This window comes from Drosophila pseudoobscura, chromosome 2, assembly GCF_009870125.1.
Source record: "Drosophila pseudoobscura strain MV-25-SWS-2005 chromosome 2, UCI_Dpse_MV25, whole genome shotgun sequence".
In the NCBI taxonomy this organism is placed as follows: domain Eukaryota; kingdom Metazoa; phylum Arthropoda; class Insecta; order Diptera; family Drosophilidae; genus Drosophila; species Drosophila pseudoobscura.
Genome location: NC_046679.1, coordinates 8693938 through 8717167, shown reverse-complemented (window position 1 = coordinate 8717167; position 23230 = coordinate 8693938). Strand labels below are relative to the sequence as shown.

General features: G+C 48.1%; 5 protein-coding genes across 7 annotated transcripts; 2 read left to right on the top strand and 3 right to left on the bottom strand.

Annotated features, from left to right (window-relative positions):
• The first annotated feature begins 274 nt into the window (after positions 1-274).
• Positions 275-7067, top strand: mino (glycerol-3-phosphate acyltransferase mino). Of its 2 annotated transcripts, XM_001358218.5 has the most exons (8): positions 275-1258; positions 3514-3628; positions 4041-4205; positions 4272-5254; positions 5310-5614; positions 5669-6015; positions 6077-6392; positions 6457-7067. In XM_001358218.5, exons 1-8 carry the CDS (start codon positions 1146-1148, stop codon positions 6663-6665), a joined length of 2553 nt encoding a protein of 850 aa, XP_001358255.4. In that variant the 5' UTR covers positions 275-1145; the 3' UTR covers positions 6666-7067. The 2 variants fall into 2 exon arrangements, with proteins under 2 accessions (XP_001358255.4, XP_003736394.2); XM_003736346.3 differs by lacking the exons at positions 275-1258; positions 3514-3628 and adding an exon at positions 3750-3959.
• Positions 2058-3028, bottom strand: nenya. Its single transcript, XM_001358219.4, has one exon. The coding sequence runs from the start codon at positions 2911-2913 to the stop codon at positions 2215-2217; it is 699 nt and encodes a 232-aa protein (XP_001358256.3). The 5' UTR covers positions 2914-3028; the 3' UTR covers positions 2058-2214.
• On the bottom strand, positions 7068-12467 carry NSD (Nuclear receptor binding SET domain protein). Its single transcript, XM_001358217.5, has 5 exons — positions 11927-12467; positions 10293-11826; positions 7703-10223; positions 7514-7630; positions 7068-7443 (listed from the first exon to the last, which is right to left on the bottom strand). The coding sequence occupies exons 1-5, from the start codon at positions 12225-12227 to the stop codon at positions 7291-7293; spliced, it is 4626 nt and encodes a 1541-aa protein (XP_001358254.3). The 5' UTR covers positions 12228-12467; the 3' UTR covers positions 7068-7290.
• Positions 12468-12702: 235 nt separating this feature from the next.
• BOD1 (Biorientation Defective 1) lies at positions 12703-16835 on the top strand. Of its 2 annotated transcripts, none has more exons than XM_002137195.3 (4): positions 12703-13127; positions 13190-13923; positions 13981-16263; positions 16615-16835. In XM_002137195.3, the coding sequence occupies exons 1-4, from the start codon at positions 12904-12906 to the stop codon at positions 16746-16748; spliced, it is 3375 nt and encodes a 1124-aa protein (XP_002137231.2). In that variant the 5' UTR covers positions 12703-12903; the 3' UTR covers positions 16749-16835. The 2 variants fall into 2 exon arrangements, with proteins under 2 accessions (XP_002137231.2, XP_003736393.3); XM_003736345.3 differs by lacking the exon at positions 16615-16835 and adding an exon at positions 16421-16462.
• A 1147-nt stretch (positions 16836-17982) lies between these two features.
• On the bottom strand, positions 17983-22893 carry mfrn (mitochondrial iron transporter mitoferrin). Its single transcript, XM_015183165.2, has 7 exons — positions 22768-22893; positions 21902-22707; positions 20086-20171; positions 19899-20023; positions 19591-19826; positions 19346-19507; positions 17983-19291 (listed from the first exon to the last, which is right to left on the bottom strand). The coding sequence occupies exons 2-7, from the start codon at positions 22016-22018 to the stop codon at positions 18851-18853; spliced, it is 1167 nt and encodes a 388-aa protein (XP_015038651.2). The 5' UTR covers positions 22019-22707; positions 22768-22893; the 3' UTR covers positions 17983-18850.
• Positions 22894-23230: the final 337 nt, after the last annotated feature.

Here is a 23230-nt window from a genome sequence, read left to right as displayed (position 1 = left end):
TTTTGCTGTGCTCCGTTCCGCTTTCTCACTCTCTCTCTCTCTCGTCGATTGAGAGAGACCCTGTTATCAGCTCACTATCGCTGGCTCTCTGACGCCTCTGTGTGTGATAACGGCAGCAGCAGCCGCCCTCGGGATGCCACGGAATCGGCTCTGGTTATCTTCGTTCACCGCCGATCTTGGTCGGTCGTGTATAAGTACTCTGCTCGTAATATATGTATGTGGCATGTGCATACAGAGCGGGCGCATACAGACTTACTGTCACACGTTAATTGGCATTTAATTAAGCGTCAACGGTGGACGGCCGCTGTTATTCCACTGTGTACTCTCGAACCGCACGGTCCGACGCTCGTCTGTCGCGCATAAAGCACCGTCCTCAGCCATCAGCCCTCAGCACAAAGGCAGAAGAAAGGACGCGAATTTGATTCAATTAACTACGAAACAGCGAAAAAAGTACATACACTAGTGGCAGAGTGGAAAACCGGTTTAAAAGACTGCACAAGTTCAGCTGTTTCAATAAAAATTTGCTGCGCTAAACTGCGGTGGATGGTGGATGCTGATAGCCAAAAGGTGGTTTTGTCCGTCACCGTCACATCTCGTGCGAGAGAAATTAAACCAAAATCGGAATAGAGCAGAGCAGATTCGCAGAATCATACGATATTTTTTATGCACAACACAGACGGCGACGAATGGCGGGTCGCGACACGAGGGGCGATGTCTGGTTATATTTCGAGTAGAACGCAATAATACAACCCCCACCACCATAGGCACAGAGTGGAGTGGAGAGGAGAGGAGAGCAGCGGAGAGGAGCTATCAGCAAGCATCAGGCGAGAGCCGGAGAGAGCACGAAGAGAGCGGAACGTCGCTGGAACAACGCTCAATGCGCGCCGTTTTGTTATTGTTTGTACAGCAGCAGCAATCGGAACGGTCCGGGCATCATCTACATATATTTTGCACCGCCATTGGGCGATAATAAAGTACTAGCTAGCCGCTCTGCTGAAAGGGACACTGGCGCACATCTTCTGGACACCGAGACACTGAGACACCACGCACTTCCGATCACTTGGCCGGCGGCTGATTGAATACAAATTCCGTTGAAGCCACACCAAGACAAGACAAGGCAAGGCAGGGGAAGCATAAGCATAATCATGCTATCGACTGTCTTGAACTTTGCCCAGCGTGTCGCTGAGATTTCTTTGCTCGGCGGCATAGAGATTGCATCAGTTGCACTCATCGTCTACTATGTGTTTGCGAAAACGAGGTGAGTGTTGTGTGTTGGTGGCCACAGTGGCTGTGGATGGAAGCCAAATAAATCCTACCCCGTACGGTGTACCTACTGTATGTACTACGTGTGTTCCTCTTCTGCCAAGTTCAAGTAATGTGCTCCGTGACGCAGGTGGGGGCTGGGAAGAAGAAGCGCCGTTATTTATAGACACCAAAGCGAGCGCGGAAAGGGATATCCAATGCATGCTAAATAGGCATGTTGTTGATATTGTAATTTCCGCCGCGCAGGTGGTTGCCGCATCGACTGACTCACATCGCGAGCGAGCGAGCCCTTCGTCTGCATATTTAACACCGCGCGAGCCACAAATGTAAATTTCCTCACATCATCCACGTGCTAACATTTCGCCGATTGGCGATGGTGACTGCATCTGGGGGTCATCTCGCTTTGAGTTTACTTTTCATTGCTCTTTGCCTTCCTGCTCGCCCAGGGGCCCTGCCTCCTGTCTTTGTTGCTGCAATTGTGATAAGAACCAACCCGTTCGTCCGAATACTCTTGGCAACAATTATCGTAATTAAAAAGTGTATTTTCCCAATGTGTGTAGATTGCGGACTGTAAAATTAGCACTCAATTATTTGATTAGGATTTCGGAATCGTATTATTGTTTACCTTGCTGAATGTTTAATCGGGCAGTAAAGCTATCTCGCATTCCCCCCCATCAACCCATCTCGTTAGAGGGTCACAAAGAGTACCTCGTATGCCTTCTGAAGTACCTCAAACTGCTTCTAAAATTGGCTTAGAACCATAAATATTACCTTTAATCGAATGTCACGGCAGGTCGAGTACGCGCGCAGCGATCCCGCACAATATATTATATATACTTATAAAAAGCACTAAAACACTTGGCTTATCCCATACAAATTTTCCACAACATGAGATGAATATTTTTACTAGTTGGACCTAACGACCGATGAGTACACTATAGTTTAATTAACTTAAATTTGAAAGTCCTGACGCTGGCCGCCTGAGTTTCTCACGGACGAGCGATGCGTCGATGTGGATATTGAATGCTTCGATTTCTTTGTTCCAAAGTCTACTTCCGAGTGCATACAGAAGCTCTCCACCAAATCATCCGATAGCGTGTTGTCTGTTGTGGGGTTCTCGGAGGGAGTTCGGGGACGGAGGCCGTGGCGACTGTTGCTGCGGCCCCTGGCTGCTATATATTCGTTTGAACTTAAGCTGGCTTCCAAGCTGTCCACCGCCGGACGTTCGTGAAAGGCAATGTACTCGCGTAGTTCGGCGATGCGTTTCTTCTCCACCTTCGTTTGCTGATTCAGCTGAGCCTCCATTTTGGTGTAGCCGTTGAGCTTCAGCTGCAATTCTTCATGTTTCTGCTCTCTGCGCCAGAAGTGAAGGTTGTCGGATGATCTTTGCTCGCTTTGGAACTTGCTTATCTTCCGGTAGAGCTGGAGAAATTTAGTGGGGTCCTGGAAATAGTTGGCCACACCGATGGGCATGTCCCGACTAATGGCGATCGTCTGCAGTGGGTGCTCGCACATTGGGCACTTCTTTTCGGCAGCGCAAACTGTTAGACAGGGGCCACAGATAATGTGATGGCATCGCGTCAGTTGGAACGGTATGGTCGGCTCAACGTCGCGTCTCCTGGAGCACTTGTTGCAGTGCACACGAAACATCGCCAGGGTAGTTGGGAATTTTTGATTTTAACAAGCTTTCGGTGGCGTGACTTCTGGTTAAGAGTGGAGTGGGGAGTCGAGAATCTAACGGATCTTGGGACAGGGAAAGTCATCTGCAGAGATCTGGCAGCACTGTTTGGGCGGTAAAATTCAAAGCTTAGCGATATTTATCTGGTTTATGAGAAAACTTATGGGCATTTTTATTATTATTCCATTTAGTAGCAGCAAACAAGTAGCATCAGCTGATTTTTTATTTCGATGATTCGATCCAACAATGGCGGCTCAAAGTTCAATTCTGTGCCATATTTTATATGGCAACTATACACTTATCAGCAGCGCTACCACAAGCAATTACTTTAAAATGTATACTAACTTTAATCCACATACATATGTATGTACAATGTACATACACATGTGCAGAAGTATAGGGTATTGAACTCAAACAAAGTTGGACTGTAGACCCCTCTGCAATCGAAAGAGGTGTTGTATTTTTAATTGCGAGCTACTGATTTGAAGCAATCGGTGGTTAAGTGGAGACCAATGCGACTGCAATACACATGCTTAAGAATTGATAATAACTGATTGTTTTGTTCTTCGCAGGGCACCCATAATTATCGCCAACTTGTTTCCTAATTTGAATCTGAGCTACCGCACGTCTTTGGGGAAGATCAATACCATACGCAGCGATCTGTTGGTCACGCTGCGCTCAACGAATGTAAGTGTGACGTGACTCTTATCATCAAAGCCATCATTTGAACCCTGCCTCAGCTCGAAACTGTGACGCAAATGCTCAGTCATCGCTGATAAGCCTGTCCATTCAATGAATTACAAATAATGAGAAGTTGTATATTTTATCCTGCGTTGCCACCTAGTCCGGTGTCACCTGCCAATCGTAATCGATAACCTGTCGATTGTCTGCTTACGAAAAAAGCCGGGCCAGAAATGATATATTTTGTACTTCGAATCTCTATTACTGGCAGCGCGTAAGAAAGAATCTCATATTTATAATGGCATTGGATGGATTTAAGGCTCGTGGCTGGTTCGAGGTAAAATTTCATTCACGAACATCAGATATATGCACAGCAATTGCATCACCGCAGTGTTCCCTGATCTCGTTCTCGTTGTAGGAGCCAAAAGTGCAAAGCTCTGTTGCACATGGCATTGGTACCCAGAACATGCTGGAGCTGACGCCGCACGCTGGATACAAACCGTTCAAGGGCTATTTTGATTGGGGTGTGATCTTCCCCTATGTCGCGCAGGTATTTCGCAGCGAGAAGTTTGAATACCGACAGGTAAGCGTCGCGAGATCTCTGCGCTCCCAGTTTGTACCATTAATAACCTAAACACGCACGCTGCAGGTTACCGAAATCGTTCACAATGATCCCGCACTGAAACTTGCGATTAAGCAGGCTGCCGAACAGGATCTGCGGGAGCAGCGCTATGCCCAAAACGGACATCGACTGCTCACGCGCAGCGTTAGCGGTGATCACGAGGAGGAGGACGAGAGCAAGGGCATATCGTACCAAGCTATTTTGCGCAAACAGGAGCAACGTGCCATCAGTATACTGAAGGAAATGGGCTCCACTTTAAACAATGGCCTGCTCGCCTTTACCTCTTGGATCCTGTACAAGCTGTTGCCATGCTTCCTGTCTGGCGTCGTGACGAACACTAAACAGATTGAAATGCTCAAAACCGCATCGGAACGGTCGCCCGGTACACCGTTGATATTTGTGCCACTGCATCGCAGTCACTTGGACTACATCATGGTCACCTTTATTCTGACCAACAACGACATTCGCAGTCCCCTGGTGGCCGCTGGCAACAACCTGCAGATTCCCGTCTTTGGTGGACTGCTCCGTGGTCTTGGGGCCTTTTTCATTAAGCGCAAAATCGATCCGGTGGAGGGGAAGAAGGATGTGCTCTACCGCGCGGCACTCCACCTATACCTGACCCACGCCCTGAAGCAGGGCCACAATGTTGAGTTTTTTATCGAGGGCGGACGAACGCGCACGGGCAAGCCGTGCATGCCGAAGGGCGGCATCCTCTCTGTGATTGTGAATGCCTTCATGGACGGCAGCATTCCAGATGCTCTCCTAGTCCCCGTTTCAGTCAACTATGAACGCCTCGTCGATGGAAACTTTGTGCGCGAGCAGAAGGGAGAGAAGAAAATCCCAGAGTCCTTCACAAAGGCCATTTCAGGCATCTGGAAGGCGCTCAACTCCAAGTACGGCCGCATGCGCATTGACTTCAATGAACCATACTCGATACGCGAGCTGGTCAATTCGTTCAACCAAATCGCCAACGAAGATGGCAGTGCCAAGATCTACAAGCCTGTAGTCAAGTACGCACTCATTATGATCTAATTTCGAGTTTATTTTACCGCTTGAATCTTGTAGAACTCTGCAGCATAACCAATCGACGTCATCGCTTTATGGCACCGATGTGGTGTGTGAAGAGCATCGCAATCTCATCGAAAGCATCTCGCGGCAGGTAGTCTTCGACTGTGCAGCTGCCACATCTGTGATGTCCACCAATGCACTGGCCTTTCTGCTGCTCACCCGCTACCGCCAAGGTGCCGAAGAACAGTTGCTGGCCGCAGCGTTGGACGATTTGCGCAATTCGTTGTCTGGCTGCAAGGACATTGGGTTCGCAGGCGAATCCTCGCATGTCTTGGAGTACGCCTGTGAGCTGCTAGGCTCAGGTATCTATTAGCTCTAGCCCGGAAATTCCCCCTTATACAGCTGTCATTTTGTAGGTCTGGTTTCCCGCACACGTAACGAGAACGGCCGCATGTTCATTCGTGCCGTCGACTCAGTGGAGAGCGTCATCGAGCTGGCCTACTACTCGAATGCGCTGGCCCCGCACTTTGCCCTCAATTCGATTCTGATGACTACGTTCCATTCGCTGCTACCCGAGACCCCGGGGTCATCCGACACTGCGGCAGCCGTATCGCGCAAGAAGCTGATTGAAGCGGCACTGGAGAACTGCCAGATATATCGCTACGAGTTCATACTGAACAAGCCCACACAAGTATTGGAGAACTTGCTCGATAATCATCTGAATGATCTGTTGTTCCGTGATTACATTCGATTGACAGAAGAGGTACAGCTAAATGTCCACTAAAGTCCAGCACTTATTTACATATTTGTACGTTCTTCTTTAGGATAAGGAGATCAATTTTCTAGACAGGTCTAGAGCCAGGAACTTGGCACAACATATAGACGTCGACGATGATGACGACTATCTGTGTGTGGAGAACAACGAGAACGATGATGAGGGTGCCAAGCTGCTTTTCTGTAGCGAAACACTTCAGCAGCAGCGCAACATCTGCGAGGTGCTATCACCATTCGCCTGTACATACTTGACGGTGGCCCAAGCCCTGCAGATACTTCACCGAAACTCAATGCTTGAGTCAGAGTTTATAAACTTTGTGATCAACGATTTGTCCGCCAAAGTGAAGCGCGGAAGCTGCATCTATGGTGGGTATTTCGAACGACATCCTGCAATCTATGTAAAATCTGACTACATTTCCATTTTGAACAGCTGAAAGCATATCTACCGATTCCGTGCGCAACTGTCTGAAGCTTTTAGAGAAATGGTCTGTGATTGAGGTGTGCAACCAGCAGGGTATGCGCCTCATCTCTCTCAACACGCTCTACGAGATGTCGCGGGATAGTCTCAACACGATTGTCAAAAAGATAGACGCCATTGTGCCAAAATTAAATGCTGGTTACTTGCAGATCAACCCCTAACCAAACAATATGGTGTTGATTTATTTTTGGCACTCGACTCGACTCGCTCGACGTGTGGTGTGTGTATAGTGTATGTATATCCTCACTTAAGATTACAGTGCATACTCCTAGATCTTACCGACTAAAATATGTCTAGTTTTATAGTCATACGAGAGTTACCCGTATACGTACGTAAGTATGTATGTATGCCAAAGTGCTAGCTTTAACAACCAACGAAATATATGAACAAATTCATTTACATCATTTAACATACATAAAGCATAGGGCATAAAACAAAGCATAGCAAAGCAAACAAAATGAAAAGTAAATACAATACAAACTATCTAGAATCGACTCCTATACTGAACTGATTGAATAAACTTTATAATTTTATATCCTAGACAAATAGAAGACTTAAAAACATTACGTATGGTATCGTGTTTTATTTTGAAATGAAAACCAATTCTTGCGTGACCTCACTCATTTGTCGGGTATCTGATAAACGTAACATAAAATTAATAAATATGCGCGTAATAAAAAATAGTATATATCGTCCCCATCGGTTGGTATCCATCCAGCCATAAAAGAGCGGCGCCATCAAAACAAACAAAAAAATTACAAAAAAATATCCTCGCTTCCTTCCGTTTTACTGATTCTTTTTAGCCTCTTCGAGCTCATCGTCGGCGCTCACGTGCTTGATCTTGGGAACAGACTTCTTTCCCTTCTTGGCCGGAGGTACATGGATTCGAATGGCAGCTCCTCTGCTGCGTTGCTGTTGCTTCAGCTTTACATTGCTGGGCTGCATACACAGATAGAGATCGATTAGGAATCTAGGATTGGCCTGAAACAAAAGACGGGCAATACTTTACCTTATCTTTAAGCTTGCCGCCTATCTCCCCGGAACAGCGTTCCGAGCCACAGTAGCAGGCTTTCTTTTTGTCATTCAGCAGATCATCCCACAGATAATTGAACGTCAGCTCCGTCTCCTGCATTGGCACATGAAATGATTATATTAGCTTGAATTATGTACTTAAGTGCGTTCTTCTGGCAATGCCTACCGCTGGAATGTCCTGAATGGCGAAGAGTCCCACACGATTGGTGCAGTTGACAGTCCATTTTTGTGAGGTGCAATTGGGCTCGCATGAGTGATTCATGAAGCGGGCCAGGTTTCCCTTTGGGCCGGCATCGATAATGAACTCCTTCTCAACGCCAAGGAAGTAGAAGTTCTCGTCGCGATCCTTTTGCTTCCGGAGCATGCGCCGTTGGAACTCCTCTTGATTGATCACCTCCCCCACATACTCGATGATGAAATCGCCCTCGGCGATGGGCTCACGACAGACAAGCCCGAATCCACGGGCATTCATATAGACCACATCCATGCGGGGCGATTTGCGGGTCTCAAACATGCGATTTTCGCATCGGTCGCCGCACCGACAGTACTCCGGATGGCATTCGTTGAACAGCATCCGATTGAGGCAGTTGGAGTTGGCGCCGCACGGATGCTCATCCTCGGGCCGGCAATCACATGTGCTGTGTTCCTCCGAATTCGTGATGAACTTCACTGGCGGCACTGCCTTGTTGATCCTGATTTTCACATATGGTGGCGGATTCACCTTAATACCGCGAGCCACCATCTGCTCGTGGCGCCTGGCCTTGGTGATTTTCATAAATCGCGTGGCCTCCTCAATGCCGTTATAGAATTTTCGGTGCAGCTGCGACCTGGGCTTCAGCTTCTCCCCAGTGTCGCCCTCGATATACAGGTAGACACGTCGTCGTGGTATCCATCCGTGATCGTGGGTGCCGAAGAATCGCACCACAAACTCGCTCTCGCCGTGGGCCTTTTTGAGAATGTTGTTCGGTATCTCCGTGGGCGGCAGGATAATGGCCGGCCACCAGCGAAAGTTGTTGAATTTGGCCCAAACGATCTCCCCATAGAGCGGCAGTCGTCCACTCTCGCACTCCTCGCAGATGTAGTTCTCGTGCTTTTTGATCGGTACCTTGCGACAGCCCGCGTGCACGGCAATGGGACAGGTCTCGCAGCACAGCAGCTCCCCGCCCTTGACGCAGATGAAGCACCACAGGACATTCAAGTGGGCATCGGTCTTGGCCACATTGTGTCGCGGGCAGATGAGGTTCGTGGTGGTCAGCATCCGGCTGCCGGCGGGTATGCAGCGCGAGTCCTGATGGTACGAGGCTGGGCATTTGACGCAGCGCGTAAGCTTGCTGCTGCCCACCGGTAGGAATTTACGGGGATTGTCCGAGACGCACGTGTGGCAAACGTGCAGGGGGCAGCGGGTCAGTGAGCTGCTGGCGATCGCCTGTGGCCAGTATTTGCAGCATCCGGCGTGGTATTGGCGGCCGCACAGGTTTTGGCCACACATTATCATCGTGCCGTCCACTGGCGTGGCTTCCTTTGCCTCGCTTGAGCCTTCTTTCAGCGGCGAGCCGGGGGACGGCGAGGGGTGTGCGGGCGGCAACACCTGAAGGCAAATGCAACAGCTTGCTTCTCCGTTCACATTGCACTCATGGCAGATCACTTCTAAGGTGGGAGCAGTCGGTGCAGCAGTAGCGATAGTGGCTAAAGCGTCCGGCGCATCGCCTGTTATGTGCTCCGCTGCGGGAACGGGCGGCGTGGTGGAGGAGGCTGTAGACACATCTTCCAAAGCTTTAAGCTTCATTCCTTCCTTTTTGGATGCGGCCAGGCCATTCCTCTTGCTCTCCAGGCAATCGGCATGCATCCAACTGTGGCAGGTCCGCGAGCACTGCAGCAGATTCGAGCCGGGTTTGAAGCAATATTTACAGACGGTGCCGCGGGGGAGGCCGCGGAATAGGTACTTGCTGTCCAGCTGGAATATATCTTCGACCACCTCCTCGATGGGCCGATTCACTGGCTTTTTCGGCTTGGAAATTTCCGAAAGACGCATCTCCGCCCCACCGATGGTGCTGCTGGCGGTGGGTGTCGGCGTACCACTGGGCGTAACCACTGGTGTACGGCTTCTTCGCTCCACCAGCGTTTTCAGGCGATTGGACAGCCGCTGGGTGGTGCCGGTGCCGCGTTCCCGTTCAACGACTGCCGATCCAAGCTGTTCCTGATCCATTTCGCCGTAGGCCAACTCTCGCTCTAGTTCGCGCAACTGGAGCTGCTTCAATGACCAGATATTGCCCACAACGGCCCGAAGCACCTTTTCTACTTTCTCGTCGTGACGATAGACCATCACATATTCCTGGATCGCATCGAATAGCTGACGAAACTCTGGATTCTCATAGATGCCCCCCGAATTGGAGGGAGTGGTATTCTTCTCCGCGCCTGCCACACTTTCCGATGGCACGGTGCCGCCGCCAGTCTCCGCCTCAGCTCCTTTGCTCAGCTTTCGTCGCTTGGTACGCATCTGACTCTTCTTGACGGGCGAGAAGGCGGGACTTACGGGCGTCACTGAGCGCTCGCGTTTCACGTTCATCAGCTGCAGATGGGCCTTGGCATGCAAGTTGTCTGTGGAGTCGTACAGGCTGCTACCCACATCCGACGTGTCCTGCGTCGTCATGGAGTTGGTGCGCTTCCGTTTCTGTTTGTTAATGGTTCTGAAATGATTCGAAAAGGGACATTGATTAGCTGTGGTCTCTGGGTCTCTCTTTGGCGTGTCTACTCACACAACGCTCTCATAAATCTGATAGAATTTCTCGAGTCGCTCGGGGTAGGGCACTTCCGCCACCAGCTGGGCCTCGTCGATGGCCTGCCGCCAGACATCTAGTTTCGTCCGCTTGGGCACCATGGTGCGGTACTTGCCGCTCCTGTTGCCATACTTGATGCGCACCTCCTCGCGCTGCTCCTCGTATACCTTGAGGCCGGCAAAGATAAGGAGATTCTCGGGCTTAATCCAGTTGCGCCGCCCGCTGTCGGCAAAGAAGCGCACATGCACCTGGATGGGCAAGGGGGCGTTGTCCGTCGATGTGCGCTGCGGATGGGCCGGAAGGTTGCCCACAATCTGACCATACGGATCCGGGCACACCATACACGGCCAGAAGCAGTACGAAAATACCTTTCCCCAATACAGATCACCCACCTGATAGGTGCCCCAGCCCGGATCCGTGACTATGGACAAACCCTTGGCGCTGTCCAGGCTCACCGAAGATGGCGACTTCACGTATCCGTTGTCCTCGGGCTGCCGGAAGGCTGTCGGGCTCAGCTCCCCAGGGGATTTCATGTCTGTTGATGTTGCCGCTGGCAAGGCAAACCCCGATTCAGAGTCTGGGTCAGGGTCAGGGTCAGGGTCGTTCGGTTCGTCAGTGGACTCAATGGTTTTGCTACTCGTATCGGTAGGCTCGCCAGGCAAGTCTTGTGCGTTTTCGTTGCTCAACGAAATACTGCTGCTACTGACCACATCGCAGGAAGAAGCCCGAGACTCCGACTCGGAGTTTCCATCCGTGCTGAGGGGGACGGCGTCTTCGATTTTAGCATCGGAGACTTCTTTTGGTTGTAAATCGGTTATTTCCATTGGTTCTTCCTTCACAGAAGGAACTTTCTCTGGGGGCTCTACCATCTCAGAAGTAGATTCTTCATTTTGTTTTTCAATTTTTTCATTTGCTTCCTCTGTCTGATTTTCCGCGCCTAGAGTTGGTTCTTCTTTTTTAACCATCTCTGTAGTCGCTGCTTCCTCTGTCCGCTTTTCCATCTCTGTAGTCGCTTCTTCTTCTGTCTTCTTTTCCATCTCTGTAGTCGTCTCTATCTGTTCCATCATCTCTGTAGTCGCTGCTTCCTCTGTCCGATCTTCCTGCGGACTCGTTTTTGCAGCCCGCTTCAGTTTACGTCTCAGACTCAGGCGGGCGGCTAGTGGTGCCACGTCTTCAGGATCTGTTTCGAAGCCTGTGCTGTTTGGCGAGCTGGCGCCATTTTTCATTAGAAGCTTATCGATGGGGCTTATGTAGTTTTTGCTATCGCCGCGATCTAGCAGCGGTGTCCCTTCCAAGGTCTTTGGTGATTCTGTTGCCGCGTCATTGTCCCTGGGCTGCAGCTCGCAGTGGTTGTTGTTGTTGCTGCTGTTGAGGGCTGCTGCTTGAGTGAAGCGACGACGCGTTGTGCGCACAGTGTCGTCCGAGTCGGACAATGGCGTCGGGGAGTTGGCATTCGCAAAGCCAATGTATTTGGGGCTCAATGCCGACTGCAAATTAATTAAATCGCGCTTTCCTGTTAACGTAAGGCATACACACACAAACACACACAAGAAAGCATATTAGCATACGAGCAAAACGATTAAAAGTAAAAGTGTGTCATAGTGGGTACTTACTGTTCAACCCTGAGAGACGCTGCTGTTTTTTTATGGCGAATGGCGCGTTTTTCGGACTCAAATAGCCATTCAAGTCGTTTTCGGTCAACTCTGTCACAGAGTCGCCATCATGAGCCACAATTTTGCTGCGTTTTCTACGCTTCTCCTTTGCCTTTTCTGGATGCTCCGTTATCTGGGATGCTACGGACTCGGCGTTGCCTGCAGCCGCGTCCCCGGTAGCTGTACCATCAGCATTGAACGATAAATTGGATTGGGCACCCACACCATCCGTTTCCGAGTGTGCACCCGCACTTATCTTCATTATTCGTTTAATTTACTATACTTAACAACCAAATTCCAGCACAAAACCATCAATCGAAAGAAAAACAGCGCTTCGCGTGCGCCAAAATTTCTATCGCATGCAACCATGGCCCAGTGTGACCGCGGATTTGTCGCAAATATACCGACCGACCCTCAGAAATATACCGTCTCAATTTAAAAACTGATGAATTCAAGTTCCTCGATTTTGATATTCCGTGGAATATTACTAACTATCTATAACTCTCAGCCCTGCCCACATAATTATATCCAATTAATGAATCTATTTTCTACTTGACTGGCTTGTTTTGAATACTTGACTTGTTTTCTTGCTACGGCGATTGCTGTTTTTGCTCCTCAACAACAATATAGCGTCTCGGATGATGACAAACCGAACTTGGCCTACTAAAGCCCCCTTAAAAGAAAAACATTGATATCTTTCGCTAAAATTATACAATTTTCATTATTTCGGTGCTAGTTGGCTAATCCATATTTCTCAATTTCGACAGTCCGATTTAAATCATTGTTATTTCAATCGACAAGCATCACTAGACAAATTTGTATCATTATAAAGTGTAAATCTGAAATAATATAAAAATACTAAAAGCAGATTTTAGATTCGCAGGCTCGTACGCCCACCTTTTGACAACAACTCGCAGCGCATGTAAATTAAATAGACGATGGACGATTTTGTAAAAAACCTCATTGAGGAGGTGAAATCGCAGGGCGTTTTCGACGAATTTCGTTTCAACTGTTGTCTAGCCGATGTGGACACCAAGCCCGCATATCAGAACGTACGCAATCGGGTGGAGACGGCAGTGAACGACTTTCTGGCCAAACAACGCTGGACGCCAGACACAAACAAGGTCCAATTGCGGGAAAGACTGCGCAAGCATTTGCTTGAGTAAGTATTTTGGACGACCAGAAGGCCTGACAAAGCCAAATTAAACGCTGTAAACATTTCAGCTCCGATGTCCTGGAAAAGGGAGTGGATCAGATCGTGGACCAAGTGGTTAATCCAAAGGTTGCCACCATATTTGAGCCAAAGATCGAAAGCATTGCTTACAAGTATCTAGGCATCACACCGCCGCCTCCACCTACCATTGCCCCGCCACCAAGGCCGACGCTGCTGCCAGCGCCGCCGTTGCCGCCATATGCTGGCCACATGAACGGCAGCAGCCTGCTGAATGTGGAGACCACCTCTGCCAGTCTACTACCCACAGATCTGGAACAAATCAGCCCCGACTCTGACCGCGGCACAGTGCAATCCGATGGGAAGGACGACAGCAAAGATGATGACCTGCCCCCGGGTGTGGATGATAGGAACTATGATGACGACACTTCGCCATCATTTGAGCCTCTGAGCGAAGACAAGCCAACTGCTAACAAGGAGGATCTGAACAATGGCTCCTTGAACACCTTGGACTCGGTGAATGGTGCATCGCAGGCCTCGCAACTGTCGCAGGTATCCAGTGATAGTCGCCTCACCATTGCCTCTTTCTCAGAGTCGGTTGTGGATGGGCAGCAGCCAACGCCCACCAGCAATAGCGTCGAACTAACCCCAAACATGGCCGCTAACATATCAGAGGAGGCGCAGATGCCAAAGTTTAACGAGAATTCCAATGATGCTGCAAGTGGCAGGGACCACTGCAGTCGGCCCTTGCACTTTGACATCAAGCAAGATGCCATTACATTCGAGGGTAGGCATACAATAATGTACTTTTCCATTTGTATAATCAACTTTCCATAAATTGCAGGCACCGAACGCAGGAATTCCGTGTCGGAGAACACGAACGGTGCCTCCCAAGCTTTATCCATTGAGGACGCCATTATGTCCGAGTTGAAAGCCAATATTGAGGATGCCAGTAACATCTCCATCGAACCTTTGTCTGTGCCTGCGTTGGAACCTCGGGAGCATCCAGCTCTACCCAAAATTGAGGCTTTTTCAATGCCCCAACCACCTCAGACGCCACCACCACCACCACCGCCAGCTCCTGAAACGCCACCGCCGGCACCAGAGACGCCACCCCCGGCACCCGAGGCTCCTCCACCAGAGCCTGGGGCGCCTCCACCTGAACCGAAGACCGCTCCACCTGAACTGGAGGCCCCTCCACCTGAGCCTGAAGCAACTCCACTTGAGCCTGTAACACTCCAATCTGCATCTGAGGCGCCAACATCTCCTCCAGAGAACGCTGCACCTGAGCCTGACACACCTACACCACCACCGGCACCTGAGAACAGCATTGGATCATTCTCAGAAGCGGTTGCCCAAGATACCACTCCCAAGATAGATAAAATCCCAGAGGCTGAGTCGAATGGATCGGAAATCAAGAGACAGGAATCGCCAATGCCACTTGCCTCTGCCACGCATCAAGTAGAAGAAGTGAAAGAAGATGTGGCCGCGAAGCTGCCGTCCCCGGCTGATGTTGAAACTACCAAAGATGACTCCACAAAGACGCAGACTTCAGCATCATCACAATCGAAGAGCAACTCAAAAGATAAGGACAAGGAGAGGGATAGACGTCACCATTCGAGCAATTCGGATGATAAACAGCGACGCAAAAGCCGAGAGCCGAAGGATCGCGATGCTGATCGCAATCGCCATAAATCGCAGAGTAAACATTCCTCTAGCTCCAGCTCGAAGCACTCGTCCTCGCACTCCCACTCAAGCTCCAAGCACAAGAGCAGCAGCGGCAGCAGCTCCCAGAAGGACAAGGGCTCTTCTTCAACCTCGTCGAGTAGGACTCATCGCGAATCATCGTCGTCGAAGCGTTCAGCTTCCACATCCTCGTCACGCCGCGACACCTCGTCCTCACACAAGAAACACAAGTCAAGCTCGTCCTCGTCCCGCTCAGACCGGGACAAAGAAAAGAGCAAAGACGGCCAGAGCCAGAGCCAGAGCCATCGCAGCCATCAAAGCGGTAGCAGCAGCGGCTCCTCATCAAAGAAGAGAGATCACGAGCGTGGTCGTGACCGTGATCGGAACAAATCCACATCTTCCACAAACTCCACGAGTGCAGCGCCCCCAGTCGTGCAGGATGATCACAGCGAAATCAAGGCAAAGCTACAGAAGCGCCGCAGCTCGGACTCTAACGATGAGGGCAAGCCGCCACCTAGCTCTGGCGTCACGCCCCTACCCGATCCAGGTACGGCTAACGAGAAAACTGATGCGCCTGTCCAGTACGGCAACAACTCGAATGGCAACACAAATGGCGGTAGCAACGGTGCTACCGATAGCGCTGGCATTTTGAGCATGTGCAGCAGCGTCGTCAATGTCAGTGATATTCTGCAGCAATCGACCACCAGTTTCATTGAATTGTGTGGTTCTCAGCCAAAGAAGGACGCAGATCAAGTCGAAAAAGAACCAGAAGATGTGACAATGGAAACCGAGCTAACGCCAGCAGAGCCTGCCAAAGAAGAGGAACCACAGCTGGATATAGAGCTGGCAAAGGACTCGCCTGTCGATGAAGTCTGTAAAGAGGCCGATGAGATTTCAATTGATTTAAAACAAATGGAGCAGTCGCCCACAGACTCGGAGGGATCCCAAATAGCTGAAAAGGTATCAGAGGCGGCAACGGCCACCTTGGAGAACCAGCCCGACTCTTTGGCTGAAAAGCAGCCGATTTCAGCAGAGTCTAGCAAGCAAAATAACGAAACTGAAACAGAAACTGAGGCTGGGGATACCATACACTTTGAGCAGAACACCGAGGAGTTTAAGGCACGTCTGGAGCTCATCAATCGACTGATCGAAGAGCGGGATACTTTGTTGAACAACTTAAGTGATGAGATGCCCAAGCATTTGGTGGATGTGCGTGATTTAAGGCGCACGAAATCAAAGCGTAGGTTGGACGGCGGCGGCGAGACGCAGGAAAAGATGCGCGAGACGACACCGCCACAACACATAACCGCGAGTAGCAGCAGCTCGTCTTCAGGCAGTCCCGTGAAAAGGTTGCGTCGCAACGAACCGAAGGCCTCACCCACGCCCTCCGACGGCAGCATCAATTCCAAGGAGAACGAAGCCATCGAGAAGCAGGAGTCTGGTGCGTATTTATCATAGACTAATGCTCCTTCGAGTAGCAAAACCTCCTCTCATCCTCTCTCATCGACATTTTGTGATCTCTACCTCTGCCTCTGCTTTCTTTCCACATGCCGATCATGCACATTTCTTTGCTCAAAAATTATTATGTGTACAAGCAGTTGTAGCACTGCTCCCCGAGGCCGTCTAAAGTCAAGACCTATCAAAATAAACAATATTTCATGTGGTGGGTAAGCACTTCTCTCTCGCATGTCTTTCGATCTGCTCTGGGGTGGCCGAACCGTTTGCCTTCCGTCTCCAAATTGCTTCCGAGAATATCACTCAATTAACTTGCGTGCTTTTTTTTATCCAACAGACGAAGGAGTGTCCGCCAAGCGACTCAGCCAGAAGCTCTGCCAGCAGCAGCGATACACCAACGATGATCTCTACAAGCCCCGTCCAGTTCTGTCGCAGCGCTCGCGCCGACGTGGCTTGGATTCAATCCTTTAGCTTAAACAAAACAAATCAAAATGTAGTGGGAAACAAAATAAAAAATAATAATGCAATTGTTGTTGAATGCATTTGACAGAAAAACAATTCCACAAGTGTTTGTGTTTCTTTCATTCTGTTTTAATGGGCAAATTTTCAATTTTCCAATTGTTGTATTAGTTTTTGAATCTGTTTCTGTTTTTGTTAGAATTTGTGGTAACAATAAAATTGTAATTTTACATCCTACACTTTACAGTTTAAGAATAAGTAAATTTATAGAAATACATATGTATGCATATACAGTGCCTCGAAACTGAATAGGTTCCACAATTTTCAAAAGTCGAACCGCTATATCTCTTCAACCAATTTACCGATTTTGATAAAATACATTTTTATTTTAATCATTTATTGATTGTTAAAGAAATAAGAAAGTTTGCGGTCCCCAGGAAACGTATTTATGACACTTTTTTCGAAAACAAAAAAAATCTTTTTATATTTAAGCTAATTTTTTTGGAAATTTAACAAAAACCACCTGCCAACGAAGGGCTGTAGGGCTGTAGGCTGCCCAAACTCGCATTAACACCGAATTCTTCCCTGATTTTGCTGCAGGTGGAGGTAGGAGTTCTAATCACAGGCCTGGCTGCTCTTCCTTTCATATTTGTACCATATTTTGCTTCACTAAAAATAAAAAATTAAAGTTTTCCTTTTGGAATCGTCTGATTTTGATGCATTCTTGCACCGATTGGTACCAATGGGTTCCCGCCACCGATTTCGAATCATGTGGAGACTGCAAACTTGCTTGTTTCGGTAAGATTTAGCGACTTTACTATTGAAAATTGTGGAACCTATTCGGTTGAGCGGCACTGTATATATGTATATATAGTAATGAATATATATTTATATATAAACAATAAAAATAACAATGAACGTAATAATATAATGGTTTTATTTATTGTGTGTGTTTTTGTGTTTTGTTTTTTTTGGGGACTGGGTTGCTGTTTCCCCCGACACCCGCTGGCACTTGACTGAGGCTATTATTTGGATATTCTAGAAGCTAGAACAACATATATTTAATATGTATGCGAATACGGTTTGGGGGCTTTCAATAAAGTCAATCAGTCAGTCAAGGGCCAGTGACAGGGCCTGGGGCTCTACTCTACTCCACTACATTACAGTACTGTGGTACCCAAAGGTTGGTTGGGTAGGTTCCTGGGGGCCTGGAATAGGAGGGAGCTGTATATAGTTGTTTGCAGGCTCTCGTTATTATAAGTATATACTATATTTTGTAACATCTCAGTTTGAAGATGAAAGTGTAATTGGATTACAAATCATTGAATTTTTTGCCTTTTTTTGCGAAACAGTTTATTTTGTCCTGTTTCCTGCGTTTTTGCGATTTTGTTGCTCTCTTGCTCTGGCTTTGCTCTTACTTTACAACGATCAAATCAACAAGTATATGCATAATGTGTATATATACTTTGAAATTTGTTTTTTGTTTAAAAAAAATATATCGTAAATCATATATATATTGTAATACACAATGTAATGGTAATATAATAGTACTTTACACAAGGGTTCCACTCAATTCCGAGCAACATAGATACAAGTTATTATCATCATAATCGTAATAATTAATTTTTACTTTTGTTTTTTTAACAAGAATATTTTGCTTTTTGCCTAAAAATGAACTTTGTTTTTGTTTGTTTGGGTGTGTGTGTGTGTGTCTGTGTGTGTTTTGTGGGGTGTGGGGATGGGGGTGTTTTTGTGGGGGGAGTGTGAGAGCGAGAGTTTTTGTGCAGAACAACAACTACGATTTAACCTCCGACTATGGGAGTGATAACACTCTCTCACCGACTCCTCGCAGAGTATTCATACAAGCAGCTGGGGAAAAAACGAGGCCAAAGGCAATACAGAGGCTAGGGCCGAAGGGAATGGGGGCGGCAGACGTTTCAAACGCCGTGTCCACGCCAAACTCCACAAAACAGACTGACTCCTGCACCTATGCCGCCTCCAGCCACCTTTCCCCGCCGCCAACTAATAGCTATGCTTATGTGTGTTTAGCTGTCGCCGCTGCAAACGTGTCGAACGCTGGCCGCCTCGCTTGCGGCCACGTCCTCGCGCACAGTCTACGTGCTGGAGAAGCCCCGCTCATAGGGGCTCTTCACTTCCGTGTGCCTCGTGTGCAGATTTATGGTGGGCGCAGCGGTGCGTGTGGACAGTTCACAGACCGTTTTGATGGCACCGGCTGCATTGACTGTGGGCGGCGTAGGATGCAGGATAGCGGGATCCTTCAACGTGCCGGCAGCAGTATCCACGGCCAAAGATTCGGTCGCCAAAGACGGATCCTCATCGGTTGTGCTCTTCGGCAATACATAGGCCGTTTTGCGGGGCTCTTGTAATTCGGAGCGGCCCGTAATTGACGATTTATATTGATCACGTTCGAGGCCACACAAATAGAACTTGAAGAACTCGTATGTGGACCAGCAGATGGCCGTCGCTGGCATCGAGTACAAGACGCGAGCAGTCATTCCCTTGAAGAAACCCATTGGCCCAGCCATATGGTAGATCTGAAAGTCGAACAAAGTCAGAAAGTCCCTTCGGCTCCGACGTATATGAAATACCTTGCGACAGGCCTCGATCATGCCTTTTGTTAGACCCGTTTCCTGTGTGTTTAGCAGTGTTTTCACCACATCCAGGGGTGTCGTTATGGCCGCTGCACAGGCACCCGCCGCTCCACCCGCCACCATATGCACGGGGGGATTGTATCTGCGATCCAAATTGAGCTGCAACATAAATACGGTGTGACCGGGTTAAGACAGGTTCTTCTCCTAGATATGTATATCCAGCATCCTTAAGAGGTACTCACTTTATTCTGGATAAACTCATATGTGGTAAAATGTATCGTCTGATATGGTATATTCATGACCAATTGGGTGCTGTAGGATCGATAGAAGGCCTTGAAGCCCTCCTTCCGATACACATCCCGCATGCACGTGATGACCGATGAATAGGGTGAATTGTACATTTGCATGCGCTGCTTGATCACCTCCGTGGGATTGGAGATGGCGTCGTGTATGAGAGTGGCCACTGCCCCGGAGATAACTGTAACGGCAGAGCATTAGCGATCATAGTTCATGGAGGATCCATCGATCGTTTATATAGAGCAGTCCTAACCGTAGTTAAGGTGGTTTAGTGATGTGAATTTAGTCAGCATTTCCTTGGTCATCTCGTAGGCACCGAAGTAGAGCGAATGCGCTGGTCCTGCACCCACAACCACAGCACTGGCACCACGAATGGGTCTGCAAAACGAATCATTTAAAAACTTTTCCTCCGAACGGTTGGTGTCGTGGATGCTACTTACCTCAAGAGACCCTCACGTGTGATCATATTCTGAAAGGTTGACATTATATTCATGTTGGATGCTGATGTCAGGCTCTGCATTCGCGTCTGTAAATAAACAAGAAATACTTTAGTGTGCCTTAAAAATGGAGATCCCGTGTTTACCTATTTATGAAGTTATTTATTGATAAACTCGTTTCTAGGAATAATTAACGATTAGCCCGTGGAATAGCTATCACGTTTATACACGTATAGAATCTAGGGTTCAGCAAATAGAATTTCTTTTTCATAGCTTATTGTGCAATGTCATTATTACTCATGATATACCCCGGAGACTGCCCAACTGAAAGGCGCATAAAATATGCATTTCATCGTGATTCAGAACCGAGAAAACACTTTTAATTGTGCCACTATAACGCTTTAATAGGGAGCTTTTGTCTACGAAAACGAATTAGCTAGGCCACAAACATTTAGCAGTCGATCCCCCCATATTTAAATCGTGGAATGAGTACATACGTACTATATAATGCTAGAGGTGTGCCAGCAAATCAAATCAGGCTAGAACCACATATATAATAGATGGCTGGGAGTGTAGAGTGGAGAGCACAGAATCCCACATAACGTAAATTACAGGGACGTGCGGTTTGAGCGAATCAGATAAGATTTCCTGGAAAACAAATACATAACTCCATTGCATTGTATTGTTTACATGTTTTAGTGGGGGCCCCGACCCCACTAGTATCATCTGTCTGAGGGGTGATAACACGACGGCCACTCAAGGTGAAGAAAAACCCATCCAATGAGTGGCTCTTGTGTCTCGAGTGTGGGCGGAGCAATCGGAATACTGTGCAAAATCATAATTAAAATGCCACCGAACGAACACTGAACACGGCGGCAGAGATTACATAAAAGGGGAGGGGGAGGCCTGCTGATAAAAAATAGCATCGATTCCGAGAGCGTAGACCGGCATTCTCAATGCATCATGCGCCTCCGATAAGCAAAAACCATTACAGATAGATTATTTATAAACAGCAACCAGCGGGACGGCAACAATGCGAAAACTAATAATAATAATGTGAATAAAAGTGCTTCAATTGTTGTTCAATTAAACGTAGAGCTCTGCTGGTGTGCTGCTCTTGATTTCGTAACTCAATGAAATCAGTTCGTCAAGCAAAACGCCGGGAATCCCGACTTTACTTGGGCTTTACTTTTGGCACCAGTATTGCCTGTCACGACAGCAGAATTCTTAGGAGCTTCGGGGAGTCCGATTGACAGACACATATGGCCAGTAAAGAAAATCAATATCTCTGCTCGAACCGAATTGCGTGAAAAATTGTTGTATATAGTAGCCAGCAATGGAATCTAATTATCGGCGGTGCAGAGGCAGGCCTTGCCATGCCTTGCGGATGATGTACATATGTGCATTTTCTATAGCATATGTACATTATATGCAAATGTCTTGACATCGGAATTGCATAGGGCACGGACGGGGAGCTCATACGATAATGCCGATCAAGCTATCAGGACAGCGCACATAGCAAATCTCGGGCATGGAGTGGTGGGGGGCTAATCTTATCGGCCAAAGCGTAAACCGACAGAACGTGCTCTGATAAACGCACAAACCAGCTGAGTTATGAGCGCCACAGCTACAGGGCAAATACCACCCGCAATAGTCTTCGAGAGCCAAGGAATTACATCACGATTATGCCCGAACATTGGCACAGACGGACATATAAAAATATTTCGATTGTGTACACGCATTTGTGAGGTTATGTGGTGGCATGCCCCGATTTCAGGCAGTGGATACCCTGCTCCTCTTCCGCGGAAAAGTCTCTCACCTTAACAGAGTCCAGCGGATACATGACCACATGCTCCAGAACGCCAGCGATGGCGCCCGCCGTCATATTTATGCCGACACTGGTCGTCGGCAAGCTCTCGTAGTCGTCGATATTCATGGCTGCGGCTGTGGCTGTGGCTGCCCTTGCAATGGGTTCTTCTGTTACGAACGCTTTGATGCTCCAATCCGCAATCTCCAACCAGTTCTGTTCTGTCCAGTGGCAAGTGCAAGCGAAACCGAGGAGACTCACACACCGCTTGTTATTGGCGTTTCTTTTGCTTTGGCTGTATGCTTTCTCTGCCCGTTTGTCTTGCGGCCAAACTTTCGCACCGAGCAGCTGATAAGGGATTACGATTACACCACGCACAGTTAATTATTTCGAACGCACGCACAAGAGGGCGGGGATTGATAAGATTCCGATTTTTGGTCTTGTTGAACCTCTGGCCCTAAGGACAACATAAACGATTGGTATTTGCCGGCGTAGTCGAGAGGCACTGGTCAATTTTGTTGTATAACACGGACTCCGCAAGTGGGGGGGAATGGGTGGTGTGGTGATGTATGATGTATGAATGGGAATACGCAAAACTATTAATTGACACTGCTGCTGCTGCTGCTGCTGCTGTTGCTCCACCTCCACGCACAACTCGACACGACTAGCATCGACCAAATGTTGCTCTGCGGTGTCTGCCGATTGGGTTTCTTCGCTAGCCCCAAGTTTCGAGTGTGCGGGGCCTATTGCGCTGTGTACGATCGTCGTTGAGGGGTTTCGCGGTTGCTGCTGCCGTGGCGCATGCAATCAACTGGGTACTGGAGATACAATATTTAAATTTAGATATCCTCTGATATTGTGTATGCTTGACAACTCACGCAAACGTTGAATGATTGCAGGAATCATTAAAAATTTCGAGCCCAAATAACGCATTCGCGAATGTGTTGGTGAGCATGCGAGGAAGGTGAGGCCAAAAAGGAATGTCAAAAACAGCTTGCACGGCCATTTCGATAACTCTGTAATCGAAACGTCTTTCCAGTATTAAATTAACGAAATAGGGTATACAAATAATATATATACTATATACTACGGCTTTCACGCAACATATCTTCAAATACCAGCAACGACTGTTACCGACGGTTTTTTTGCTGAGCTATAAATAAAAACAAGGACTAAAAACTAGGAAATCTTTTAGAAAGTTTATTCATCAATGGCCTCAAACTATGTAGGCAGAACTAATTGCTTTAGTTAGCCAGAATTATTCAACGGAACATCAAAATTGAGCAATATGGTTTCCAATCCTTGACGGAGAACAATTAACCCATTACAAGCCAAGGGGGT

Bases quoted from the DNA above. Each gene is read 5' to 3' on its own strand.
- mfrn (XM_015183165.2), bottom strand. From the start codon at position 22,018: ATGAATATCGACGACTACGAGAGCTTGCCGACGACCAGTGTCGGCATA. The intron at 20,172-21,901 runs GTGAGAGACTTT...GTTTATTTACAG, and splicing joins ATCCGCTGGACTCTGTTAAG to ACGCGAATGCAGAGCCTGAC. The intron at 20,024-20,085 runs GTAAGTAGCATC...TTCGTTTTGCAG, and splicing joins ACACGTGAGGGTCTCTTGAG to ACCCATTCGTGGTGCCAGTG.
- mino (XM_001358218.5), top strand. From the start codon at position 1,146: ATGCTATCGACTGTCTTGAACTTTGCCCAGCGTGTCGCTGAGATTTCT. The intron at 1,259-3,513 runs GTGAGTGTTGTG...TGTTCTTCGCAG, and splicing joins TATGTGTTTGCGAAAACGAG to GGCACCCATAATTATCGCCA. The intron at 6,393-6,456 runs GTGGGTATTTCG...CATTTTGAACAG, and splicing joins GCGCGGAAGCTGCATCTATG to CTGAAAGCATATCTACCGAT.
- nenya (XM_001358219.4), bottom strand. From the start codon at position 2,913: ATGTTTCGTGTGCACTGCAACAAGTGCTCCAGGAGACGCGACGTTGAG.
- BOD1 (XM_002137195.3), top strand. From the start codon at position 12,904: ATGGACGATTTTGTAAAAAACCTCATTGAGGAGGTGAAATCGCAGGGC. The intron at 13,128-13,189 runs GTAAGTATTTTG...TAAACATTTCAG, and splicing joins CTGCGCAAGCATTTGCTTGA to CTCCGATGTCCTGGAAAAGG. The intron at 16,264-16,614 runs GTGCGTATTTAT...TTTATCCAACAG, and splicing joins CATCGAGAAGCAGGAGTCTG to ACGAAGGAGTGTCCGCCAAG.
- NSD (XM_001358217.5), bottom strand. From the start codon at position 12,227: ATGAAGATAAGTGCGGGTGCACACTCGGAAACGGATGGTGTGGGTGCC. The intron at 11,827-11,926 runs GTAAGTACCCAC...TTACGTTAACAG, and splicing joins GCGTCTCTCAGGGTTGAACA to GAAAGCGCGATTTAATTAAT. The intron at 7,631-7,702 runs GTAGGCATTGCC...GTGCCAATGCAG, and splicing joins CCATTCAGGACATTCCAGCG to GAGACGGAGCTGACGTTCAA.